A 13,329-nucleotide genomic window follows, 5' to 3' on the forward strand; every position below is an offset into this window, starting at 1 on the left:
AATCTAGTATAATATTATATCGAGCGTTTTAATATTGAAGATTTATAAGGCATGGGATGTTGCATACTTGGTATGAATGGGGAAATCCAAAGGTACCAATCTTTGTAGATTTCTTAGAAGACAAAATCTCTTTGAACTATAGTAAAACCTTTATAAATTAATAAAGTTGGGATCGGAATCTTTTATTAAATTATCGAAATATTATTATATCAATAAATTATTAATTTAAAGAGGTTCATGTATCACTTTTAAAATTTTCATATCCAATGTACATTCACACATTAAATAACATAAGAGTCCAAAGCAAATTGTTTTGAACACGATAAAATTTGTTCCATGAATTTAATCGGCTCAAGTAATTTCAACGATGTAAACTATGGAGAAGACATTCGTGAGCTTGAGAACTTGATTACGGGTATGCATTATTAGCAAAAAACCAGATGTGAATGAGTTGCGGGATTATCCTAGTGAAAAGAATGAATGTTATGAGATTCAAAGCATTGAAAAATTTGTGATGGATACTGTTCAAAATTTAGTTGATGATGAAGTTGAGGATGATACAGTAGTTTTTGAAAATTATAAGCGGCTAACAACTCTTCACAACTTTTTATTGCGACAATGTCTCAACTCTTAAGTGCAATGTAGAAATTTAAAAATATATATTCAACATAGATATAAAGTTAAAAAAAAAACAAGTGAATATAGATTCATTTTATACTAAACAATATTAAAATTTTAAAATATTTAAGGAATTATCAATTTATAGTTTTGATGGGACCTATTTTTTTACCTTAGGGTTTCAAAAAAATTATTATCTTATTATTTTATTGATTGGTGTTCAATTTTGTACTGGTCCCAAGTTGGGACCAGACAAATTATTAGTTTTATCGAGGTTATTAATTTATCGAGTATTAATTTATAAAGGCTCTACTAGACTAAACGTGCGTACAGTTTTAAGAGATTTTGAGAAGAGTGAGTGCGCTTTCGAAAGTTTCGACTTTTTGATCTTTCTTCTCTTATGTCGGTGTAACGTTTTTATTAAAGTATTTCATTATTTTAGTACTCAAGCTTGATGTACATCTTTATAGTCATTATGGAAAAAAAAATTCTTCAAATGATTTGCTTACATTATATCATATCTGACTTATCTTTCGTAAGATTAAATATCGCAGTTAAAAATGTTATGTTTGATTGTTAGTCCTTAGTTTTATTTAACGACATAAATTAAGTTTTTCTTAAGAATATGGTAGCGCTAGTTGTTACAAACTTACAATTATTGTTAAATTTGAGTTGTAAACCTTATTTCTCTTTGTGGGAAAGAAAAATATCTTAAAATTTTAAGTGAATATGAATAGTTTGAAAAGATATAATGCAAACCAAATATCAATTAAAAGTAACTCCCAATGCCGTCTTACACGTGTTTTAGGTCTTAATATCGTCTTCGACGATGTATGAGGGAGGCTAAGATGTAGACAGTCTTCCCCTGCCAAAGGTAAAAAGGCTGCTTTCATGTTCTATCAAAGATAGACTAGGACCTCCAACTTTGCTGGGCATGATGATCGAACTCATTACCTCTGTCTTTAGAGGCAAGAACTCCAACCACTGATTTCAGAGGGAAACCAAATATCAATAAGATTTATGTAATTAGATGTATCCAAAAATCCCTAATGTAGTAATGCATAGTTGAACACCCAAAAACACACTCAGATATAAATTATGTTGATACATTACGTGTTTATGTTTTAGTACTACTCGTATTACTTTTCTTAATTAGAAAGTTACCTTGAAAACACTTTGCGTTGGACTAGCAATCGCTTTATAACTAAGCCACCGACATTATACTATCAGAGCTCAGATTATTCCATTTTAAGTTTTGTATATTATATTTTCTTGAAACAAAGATTTGCATTTTACTGAGAAGCAAGTTTGTTATTCATATATTTGGGTAAAAATAAAATTGTTTTCAAGTGACGGTTATCTTTTGGGAAATGATAATTCTACAACAACTTTTATTCATCTACAACAAATGATGCATGGTATAACATAATACATTTTATATTTTTGTTATAAATGAATAAAACTTGTTGTATGAATATCAACTCCTTTATCTTTTATAACCCCGGTCTCGAAACTATATAAATTGTTAAAAAATTAAAAAAAGTTAACTATCAAAGTCAAACATTAGTCGGGTCAAGATCATGTAAAATATTCCTCCGATCTGTAACATCAAATTCCTCCTCTTGTTACCAACTTTGAGCTTTACGTGAATCCTTCCTCCGATCATCACCATTTCAAAATCAAATCTGTGTATATATATATATATATATCTATATATCCATAAAATCTATATCAATATCTATTATAGATATAGATATACAAACCAATGTTGTGTGTTATATACTATATAATAATATCTGTGTAAAATTTAGCTATCGTTTCAAATGGATAAATTATCAATCCGTGTACCTTACAAAAACCTAAAACAAGATGAGGTTGAAATGATGAAATTTGAACAAGAAGCTGATCACCTAATTGATTCCGGCAAAGGAAACGCGTCTATTTCTTCTTCCTCTGCATCTCCCGCGACGGAGACGGCGACGGCGACTGAGGAGAATAAGAATTGTAGCTTGATTACATTGATTTTAAGTTGTACTGTTGCCGCCGGTGTTCAGTTTGGCTGGGCGTTGCAACTCTCTCTCCTAACTCCTTACATTCAGGTGTTTTTTTTTTTTCATCTAATAATTTTTTAGTAGATTTATATGTATATATAATAATAATAATGTATCTATATGTATAGTGTTAATAGTTATACTTTATTTATATATGCATAGATAATAATAGGTTTGTAAGAAGTTTGCGTTATATTGTGATTTAGCCTGCTGCTAACTGAATAAGAGTGAAAGTAGTTTTTTACGGAATGCTGCATTTTGTTCGTCTCACCTTTGCAATGCGGTTAGAAGCCTGATAAACGCTTGCGCTTTTATTTTATCAGTCTCCTATGTATCATATCATTGTTTAAATATGTTAGAGATAGAGATGATGCAGTTTTTGGTTATGTATGTGTAGTGTGTTGGTATTTGAAGTTCGAGGGCCTATGTTGTCTGTTTAATCATCAAGTGTTGTATGCATAGAGCGCGTGATGGCCTGTCTAGATGAATATAGTCTGTATAAATTAAGCAACATTGTTTGTTATATATGTTGGATGAACAATCTGTAAAAGAGAATGGGTGAAAGTCAGAAACTTAATGATAAAGCAACATATTTGTGACTGTTCTAAGTTACGGAATCAAGTCAATTAAGTGCAAATTAAACACCACCAATGTCTTGGTTACTTGGTATGAGACTGGGGTTTTTGTAACATGTCTCGATGTGTTAGTGGTGGTTTATTACTGTTATTTGTTAAAAATTTTGAATTTTTCTTTTCAATTGTTTGTTTAACAATGGATTAATGAAGGAATTACATAAATGTATCTAATATTTAGTGTTAATGATGTGTGTGTGTGTGGGCAATCATGCAATTGTTTTTGTAGGTAAAATAGTAGTAGTGGATGATCTTGTATATGTCAATATTGGGTACTCATGTTAGCTGTTTTTTTCTTTCTACTTCTGGTTATTATACCATTGATGCATCTTCTTTCATTTTGGTACAGACACTTGGAATAGGGCATGCATTCTCTTCGTTTATCTGGCTTTGTGGTCCTATTACCGGTCTTGTGGTAAGTTATTATAATTTATAGTATCTTTTTGCTTACTGAATATCATTTTAAAAAGTCAGAAGTCTTACATTTCTTTGTAGCACATGATGTTTGTTTTATTTGTATGGTTGATATTTGAATGGCAGCATTTATTTACTTTGCTTAGACTGTAATCTATCTAGTTCAGAACAGTTCTTGTCCCTGCAACTCAAATTTTTGCCTCCTTGACAGTTCTCAACTTCACGATTCTGAACTCATTTGTAATTTAGGTATTGCTCTTTCTCAGAAATTAAGGTGTAATGTAAGCTGTACCTGAAATCTTTTAAGATCTAGTGTCTACATGAGAAGTGCTTGAAAAAGAATTAAAAGGGAGTTAGCTACTTAAATATGTCATTCATTAGTTGTTGAATGAAATCTCTTGTAACAAATAAGCACTTCACTTGTCTTATCATGAATGGTATATGTATTGATACGTATGACATAGTAGTGACAACTCTGTTACTTTGGTGCAACTCCCGATCATCATAACCATCCGTTAAGATTTGTTAGAAGAAAGAAACCGTCGAAAGAGGTGTGCTTTGATTGTAACGGTGACGCTAATGGTATTTTATTCCTTGACTGCCGGACTAGAACCTGTCCTTACTCTTTATGTCTCGAGCGTTTTCAAGAGATATGATATATGTACCATGTGTTTTGTTCATCTATTACAACTATGCATTATTGACTTTTACAGGCTGCTATATATATTGTACATAATGAGATATGTATTAGTAAGGTTGTTTTAATTTGAAAAAGAAAAAACATCTTTCTTTTCGGGTTGAGTCCTTTCAAGTGAAAGGACTTGAAAGGACTCAACCCGAAAAGAGGATTTTTTTTTTTTATCGGGACTTGACCAATTCACTTTGAACCAACTTTTGGATAACCCAAGTTTTGTTTCATCTATAAAAGACATTATCATTAGAAAGTAGACTCTAACACGTTTTCGAGGATAGCTTAAACGTCAAAAACGGAGTTACAGCTTGAAAGTTATGACCGTTTGAAAATTGGGTTTTTTGCTGAACCAGAAAAAGTTGCGTCACACCCTCCAAAAGTTGCGGCGCAACTTTCAGGTCAGGAATTTCAAAAGCTTTCACAGTTGTGTCACACCCTACAAAAGTTGCGACGCAACTTTGCATCTGACAGCATGAAACTTCATTTTTGACACTTGAAATCATTTGCAAACATCCCTGACTCATTTCCGTAGCTTATACTCTTAATCCAAGTTCCAAATGGATAAAAACTCATATTATGACATAAAAAAGACCTTCATTACGTTAACACTTTGCCATAGGGAATAACCACTTTGCTTGTAGGAAGCTAATGGGCTTTGCACGTTGGGAGGCATCACTCTGTTGGATATTAGTACCTTTGTTTGCTAGTATACAGTTGTAGGCAATTAGATGTGTGAACTTGAGCTCATGGAAATAATCATTTGTCTGACAGGAACCCGTGTTGAATTTTGCAAAATTATCTATTAACTCACATCAATAACCACATAACTTGCTGCAAAACTAATTAGGGTGGGCCAAATAAGAAGCTGAATAGTAATCATAAAGTGGTCAACAACTATGATTGTGTACATGACCAGCACCCTTCAAAGCAACATGATATGCTAACCTCAGTTTTAGGGCTAGCATGAACTATCAATTTAATGAAATCTTCTATGTTGAAGTGTGATGGTCGTTGAAGCTTTGTAACCAAATGTATATGGTTGTCTGTATGGCAGGTTCAACCTTGTGTTGGTATATGGAGTGACAAATGCTCTTCAAAATATGGCAGAAGACGACCATTTATTTTACTTGGATCTTTAATGATATCAATCGCTGTGAGCATTACATTCTAAACTTCATGTTTTCACTTCTCTTAGTGTCTGTATTTTATCTTCACTAAACCATAATTTGCACTCTAGGTGATAATTATCGGGTTTTCTGCAGACATTGGATACTTGATTGGAGATACCGAAGAACATTGCAGGTCCCTGTTTGCATCTTATATCTCCTCTTTAATATTTTGATGCATAGAATTTGTATAACCGAATTGTGTAGTGCAGCACGTTCAAAGGTACACGTACAAGGGCGGCGTTTGTGTTTATCTTAGGATTTTGGATGCTGGACCTTGCAAATAATACCGTTCAGGTACGTACTTCTTTATATCTTATTTGATCATTAATCTGTGTGTAGTTGTCAAATTTACATCAATGTAATTATGTTACTACTTATAGGGCCCTGCAAGAGCTCTTCTGGCTGATTTAGCAGGTGGGTATCCAAACTCTCGTGTGTGACATTTGATAATTTGGTGGTTCTATTGCAGTTCCCTTCTAAGTACTTTGGACCTGATGTACATATATTCAGAAATGCTGATAAGTAAAATTCATGTACAGGTCCTGATCAGAGAAACTCGGCAAATGCTATATTTTGCTCATGGATGGCAATTGGGAACATTTTAGGGTTTTCATCTGGCTCTAGCGGAAAGTGGCACAGGTAAGACATCAATAAAACATCAATATGCCATCTGTGGTCCTTTCCAGAGTTTGTGGAAACATGCATACTAAAGACATGATACTGAGTAATAACTTGCAACATTTTTTTTGTGTGTATACATCTGCATGTCAATCTCCGATATCTTTGCTTTCTATGTCTTTGTTCTTTTTGAATCATGTTTGATTGTAACATCAACATTCGAACACTTCCCATGTGCAGTTGGTTCCCTTTCTTAACGACTAGAGCTTGTTGTGAGGCATGTGGAAATTTGAAGGCAGCCTTTTTAGTTGCTGTGGTGAGTCTTAAACAATGTCATGATAGTTTGTTGATACGTCAATTATACAATTTAGCTTAGACTCTTATGCCAGATACCACATTATATAATATGAGAACTTATGTTGGTGCTTTCACAGCTTTTCCTTACATTTTGCACAACGATGACACTCTACTTTGCTAAGGAGGTTCCATTGCCCCCAAAGCAGCATCTGAGGTTATCAAATGTAACTCCTCTTATGGAGGATTCTCAGGCTCAGCAGCATAGTCCTGACCACACAGAATCAAAGCCTCATAAAAGTGCAGTCGATCACAAGGTTGGCAATATGCCTGAGAGTGTTTTTGAGTTGGATTCCACTAAGAGAAGTGCCGACCCAACAGCTAAGGATGATCAAGTAGAGAGTTTTAGCGACAGTCCTGGAGCAGTCCTGGTCAACTTGTTGACCAGCTTACGCCATTTGCCAGTGGGAATGCATTCAGTGCTTATAGTAATGGCTCTTACATGGGTGAGTTCAATGGGTCTAAGCTTTGTGGATTTATTATATATGAGTCACTGGGCTCGCATTTACGTATAACTTTCACATGTGCAGTTGTCCTGGTTTCCCTTTTTCCTGTTTGATACAGATTGGATGGGTAGAGAGGTTTATCACGGTGATCCAAAAGGGGATGCAGCTGAAGTTATCGCTTATGATCAAGGTGTCAGAGAAGGTGCATTTGGTTTGCTGTTAAACTCCGTAAGAACTCAAAATTGAGCACCAAATACTATTACATTCTCACTAATCCGTATTGAAACTAAATTCCCTTTAACCACGAATGTCGAATAATATGCTGTGGAGATAGGATTATGCATACAAAATCGATAATTTTGTTTTATTTTTACTGTCACTTATCGTTTCTCACCACAGTCTCCTTATTTTGGGACAGGTGGTTCTTGGGATCAGTTCTTTCCTTATCGAACCTATGTGTCAGTGGATAGGTCCAAAATTTGTGTGGGCAATAAGCAATTTTATTGTGTTTGCCTGCATGGCAGGCACTGCCATCATTACTGTAATATCTCTTGAAGAAACTCGAGGGACTGACCGTGTAATTGGAGGAAATGAATCAATAAAAACTGCTTCTTTGGTTGTTTTTGCCATTCTAGGTCTTCCTCTTGCAGTAAGTGTCATCATATCATACAAATCAAATTTTAAACACTTAGATTACTCTGTTTTCCCTTGATATCTGCTGCAAGTATCATCATATCATGAACTTCTGCAGTTGCACACTTTCTTTTGTGATTCTTTTTCACAAGCTGCTGACCTGTATCTGTTTCTTGCAGATTACCTACAGTGTTCCCTACTCTGTCACAGCAGATCTAACTGCAGATACAGGAGGTGGCCAGGGTATGTAGCTACTCTGTACATAAAAGTAAAACTATCTTATCTAACAATGAAGCTCGATTTGCCCTTATGGGTTTTCTTCATTTGTTTTGTTGCTCCTTGCAGGATTGGCAATTGGAGTTTTGAATCTAGCAATTGTAATACCACAGGTATTTAATTTTGCTCTAGTACAGATACTAAAGTAATATTAGGTATGTATGGTAACTAAAGTAATATTAGCTATGTTTGCATACCAAAAGATTACGTGTGAAGAATAATGCTAACGTTGACCCACAATCCAATCACCTCATAACCTGCAACAGAAACTGATCAAACGGCATTTTGTCCTCAATGTTCCTTTCATCGCAGATAAGAAACGATGCATCTTTTTCTTAATTGTCTAGACCAAAATAAAGAGCACAATATCTATTGAAACAGAGAAACTACTATAGTGCACCATGTTACATACGTCACTTAAAAATTTTGAGCATTATTCAAGTTATAGTTTGGAAGTATCCATTGCTAACCAAAAAAAAGCAAATTCCATTCTGGATCGACCTTTATTCTTTATCGTTTCTTGTATAACATTGTCGTGCCCTTTTGGTTTTTTGGGATGGAGATGGATCACTTTCTTCACTTCTTGGTGTAATTAATGTATATGAATATTCAGTGGTGGAGCTATGTGGTGGAAGGGTGGTCGTGACAACCCCACTATAAAACTCTTTATTTCTAGTACCACATTTATGAATTTATTTAGTTTAAAGGCAATTGGTAACGCAACAAAATGTACACTTAAAATCTCATATACTCAATTGTATCCTTGTTAGTATTTTGAAAACTATTCAGCAACCTTAGACTTGAAATCCTGACTTCGCCACTGTGGATATTTTTAGTGTATTGGATCAAGCTATTTTATTAATGGTACAAAGATCAGAGGATCATACATAGTTATATAAATCAATTTAATATAACATCTGCTTTCCTTAAAAGATTTATATTTCGTCATGTTTGAGTGGCAGTAATTTCACTTAATTAATTTGAATTTCATTCTGTCCAATCTGTATAATAGCGATACCTCTGCCCTGTTGATAATTGGCTGGTTCAAAGTGTGAACTTTTTTGCTTTTGAAAAGATTGTCTAACTTTTGGTAACCCTAATCTGCAGATGATTGTGTCACTTGGTGCGGGCCCATGGGATGCGTTATTTGGTGGAGGGAACGTACCAGCATTTGTTCTTGCCTCTTTAAGTGCCCTTGCTGCTTGCATAATTGCAACTTTAAGGCTTACAACTTCCAGTAGTTCCTACAAACCAATTGGTTTCCACTTTGGATGACAACCATCCCTCCTCGATAAGATAATCCTACCAACCCGTACATATTACTTTGGCACCACCAAAATGTACTAGTTCGGTGAAACTCCTACACATGGTTTTACAAACAGTTAGCTTGTTGTCCAAGTTCATTTAATTTGTACCTTAATGTAGATACAATAGCGCTTACACCAAAGAGTATAATTGGCTTTAGGATATTCATTACCTCTGTGTATTATTTGTGATCCTTCAGAACTCTTCAAATATTTGTTTTTCACGGGCAGTCTACATTATGTTGTGTCTGCTTGTGTATTGGATGGATAGATCTACACACTAAGTTTTATTATTCAGACTTGTGGGTAACGTTAAGCAACACAATTAGACTATATCTTAGTTTGCAACTTTTGATCAAGCTCCTTCATGTATTCTATAATTTCTTCAAATTCACAGGATGGTGAAACTAAGGAAACTAAGTACTGAAAAGTTCAGGTGTCATAGCTAAGAAAGAAAGGTGGCGTTTAATTACAGAGAAGAGTTTTCCATGGAATAACTTCTTTTTCTCTTAATTTATGAGCCCAAAGCTTCCCATATGCTTTGGAAATCAAAACAGAATAGGAACATGGAATTACAGAGGATTCGTCTTGCTATGCAATCATGTTTTCTATCCACCCCATTGGTGGGTTCTAAACCTATCGGTTTCGTTCACAAATTTTGATCCCAAATCCGTCAGCCAAATATTCTTGGATTAAGGTCTTGGAATGCAATTAACAATGAACTATTCAGGTGTTTATTGTATATAATGAGTTTTCACATAGATACACCCAGCCAATTAAAACTTCCAAACTAACAAATGAAAATGGACATGACAACAATGAATAGAAGAGTAGTTCATTACACAATATATACATAACACTCGTGTATAATTAATTATATTTGGAGACCTTAAACCTAATAGTCATAAACCAAACTATATATATATACTTCATTCCCTTAGCATGTGGTATTGCCTTCAATCATATTGGAATGCATGTACGAGGATAACTTCCATGTAGGAAATCCTAGTAAAAAAGCTCAATCAATGTCAAGTAAGATAAGTATATATATAATATAATAATAATAATAATAATAATAATAATAATAATAATAATAATAATAATAATAATAATAATAATAATTGAAAACGAATATGTATGTATGATGGCGGATTTGTTAAGTTAGAAATAGAATCAAATCAAAAATAGTGTGTAAAAAGAAATACTCCAAAAAAAAAAAGAATACAATGAATCCAAATCCAAATCTGAAAAAGCATCTTAAAGAAGTGATGGAGAGAGGAGAAGGCAAGTAGCAGAAAGCTTCCAAAATGGACAGAGTTAGTGATGGGCCTACTTTTTTTTTTCCTTATTTCTTTTTTTTTTATATACTTATTATAATTTTAAAAATAAATTTAAATACACGTTGCAGACATCAAGTGGTTCCTAAGTCACTATCAGATTACAAGAAAACACTGACGTCAACCAAGGAAACCCACATGGGAATCAGTTTTCCATTCATCTCTTTCTGTAATTGAAATTATTTTTCTTTCGTTGGAGTATATATTTTGTAACAAAATTTTCTCTAGATTTGATGGCTTGTGTCGGCTGTCGTAAATTTTGCTTTTTGTAAATCATAAAGTTAAGCTTGACATCATGCTTTAAATATATTTAACCTTAAGTTTAAAAGAAAATACTTATTTTTAAAAAACCCCAATTTTCATTTTTGTGACCATATTGCTCATATCAAGATTTAAGTTAAAGATTTCAAAGTCTCAAGTTCTCCTTAGCAAAGTAGAGTATCAACATAACATGTAATATGTTAAAATCAAATAATATATACAAAACATAAAGCATGTCAATATATTAAGAAGAAAATTAAATAAGAAACGCAAACAAATTTTTATAACAAAATTTGCGGACATGAGAACAAACTACAAAAGGCGTTTTTGTTACCAGAAATAAGAAGGGAGGGGAAGAGTTCAAAATCACACTGTCGTGTTTGAAGTTCCATATCATTATCATTTATTCGATTGCAAAGCTCTTTTATAATTAGAATATTATTATTATTATTATTATTATTATATTATATCTAATTATATATTTATATTTATATACATGTATGTATATCTACTAAATAGTTGCATATTCTATTGTAATGCTCTTTACCGATACAACAGAAGCATGGCCATAGGAGCATGTGATGCACAATTTGCGTACTCATTTCCTTAGTGTGATATTGATGATTACCAATCATTAAATATTGCATAGTTTCGAATAAACATGATTCGATTCGAGTCATAAAATATCCTAAATCGTTCTGTGAAACATGTAAGAATATAAAACATAATTACTATTGATTTCGGGTTCCCATAACAAAATGATTGAGTAATAATGGGATGAATTCGGCTGATGTTATGCACGAATTAGATGAAGAAGACACACGAAATTAATGAGGGATTTAGATGTGTTTATGTGATTCTCCATTAACCTAATTTAAGGTTAATGACTCTCTATTTATAATGAGAGTATTTACACATTCAACCTCTCTGATGTTTAATGTGTGTAACATTAGTCCTCATAGTTTCAATCATCTAATGGGAAACCCTATACAACATCTTTAAGAGTAAATACGCTCATTATATATTTACTAGACATGGAGATTTCAGTTATCGTCAATTATCATATCAGGAATGATACATGATCGATCAGTGATGGTCACACTAAGATGGTTCCAACATAATCATCTAATTAATTTGGTTGTATGGCAGATTTAGTTTATCGGTACATAAATTCACGGGGTTGTATATAATTATCTTGACATGCATACAACTAAAATATTATGCATATATATTTGAGGTAAAATGGATGATGAATACTTAAATTTAATAAAAAGAAACACTAGCTAGAATCGTTCTTACGTAATGTGTGACACTGTGACAGTAGATCAGTTTATAATTAAGTAACTTAGGTTAATTATGTTATATTTCATGTAATATTCAAATATTAATGTTAATACTCGTATATATTAGTAACTAAATAGCGTATAAGATAAGGAGGAGGCCGGATTGGACATGGATCCACCCCATTCCAGTGGTAATATGTCCCAATCAATAAAGTCATGTGTGTAGATAGGGACATCTTGACTTGTAGCCATTAATTTTAATCAAATATTACCCTACACTATAGTCACCATAACAAGATATGTGGAACCCATCCTTCTTATTTTATCTATGCATCACATTTCTATAACAATTTTTTATTACACACGGATATCAAAACGGTGTAATTTCGCTGTCCTATTAACTCATCGATTGATAGTAATAATAAACAATTAAACATTACTTCTAATTGCTATAGTTTTTTCTAGCTTTAACCCCTCAAATTAAAAACAACTCGAAGGATCTCTACCCATTCATCTTAGCATAACCAAATTATTATCAGTCGGATTCTATACTATTGTTTAATGAACTACTATGAAGAATATTTGAATATTAATGTTTTTTAGTTGCATCAAATTCTTGGTATCTATATGAGATGTCAAATTACATAGATAAATTAAAGAAGAGCTACATAAAACTAACTCTTAGTTTTTATATATATGTTGGTCATAATCTAATTAAGATAAATGTTTTGACCAAGTCTAGCTTCAACACCAAAACCATAATTTTCATGTATGTAGATGTAACACATCCATGCAAGTATTGGATGTTGGATAGTGACGTGTGAACCCCACGTCCTTTCTTTCACTAAATCTTGCAATACATAATAATTATAAACCTTTAAAAACCCTTTTGGTGAATCTCCAAACTTGTATAAAGTAGACTAGTGCACATCAAGATACCACATTAACTATTGGAGGTTAGTACCAACTAATTAAGGAGTCATCCATGGTTTTCATGAAAGTGTCTTCCCTTTAAAAAAATTTATGACCTTCAAAAGAGGAAAGAAACTAGTCCCAATTAAGACTGATTCGGTCTTGTTTGAGACTTACTAGAAACGATGTGCTTACCGCCACCATGTACACAACATTTAAGAAACAAATAGTATCCGAAGTTCGTATTCCAAGCTATGTTTTAAAAATGCTTCTATAATTGAATCCCAAAAACTGTTCAACCATATTGGCTAGTTAATCTATTTTTGTAAA

General features: G+C 33.0%; 1 protein-coding gene across 2 annotated transcripts; it reads left to right on the forward strand.

Moving 5' to 3' along the window:
• Positions 1-2,194: 2,194 nt before the first annotated feature.
• LOC122578541 (sucrose transport protein SUC3) lies at positions 2,195-9,503 on the forward strand. Of its 2 annotated transcripts, XM_043750518.1 has the most exons (14): positions 2,195-2,717; positions 3,651-3,716; positions 5,461-5,559; positions 5,644-5,708; positions 5,785-5,869; positions 5,956-5,989; positions 6,115-6,214; positions 6,434-6,509; positions 6,628-6,993; positions 7,078-7,221; positions 7,412-7,642; positions 7,806-7,869; positions 7,972-8,015; positions 9,010-9,503. In XM_043750518.1, exons 1-14 carry the CDS (start codon positions 2,442-2,444, stop codon positions 9,175-9,177), a joined length of 1,818 nt encoding a protein of 605 aa, XP_043606453.1. In that variant the 5' UTR covers positions 2,195-2,441; the 3' UTR covers positions 9,178-9,503. The 2 variants fall into 2 exon arrangements, with proteins under 2 accessions (XP_043606453.1, XP_043606454.1); XM_043750519.1 differs by lacking the exon at positions 2,195-2,717 and having other exon boundaries at positions 3,652-3,716; positions 5,669-5,708.
• The last annotated feature ends 3,826 nt before the right edge of the window (positions 9,504-13,329 follow it).

The sequence above is a fragment of the Erigeron canadensis genome, chromosome 8 (assembly GCF_010389155.1).
Source record: "Erigeron canadensis isolate Cc75 chromosome 8, C_canadensis_v1, whole genome shotgun sequence".
Taxonomy (NCBI): domain Eukaryota; kingdom Viridiplantae; phylum Streptophyta; class Magnoliopsida; order Asterales; family Asteraceae; genus Erigeron; species Erigeron canadensis.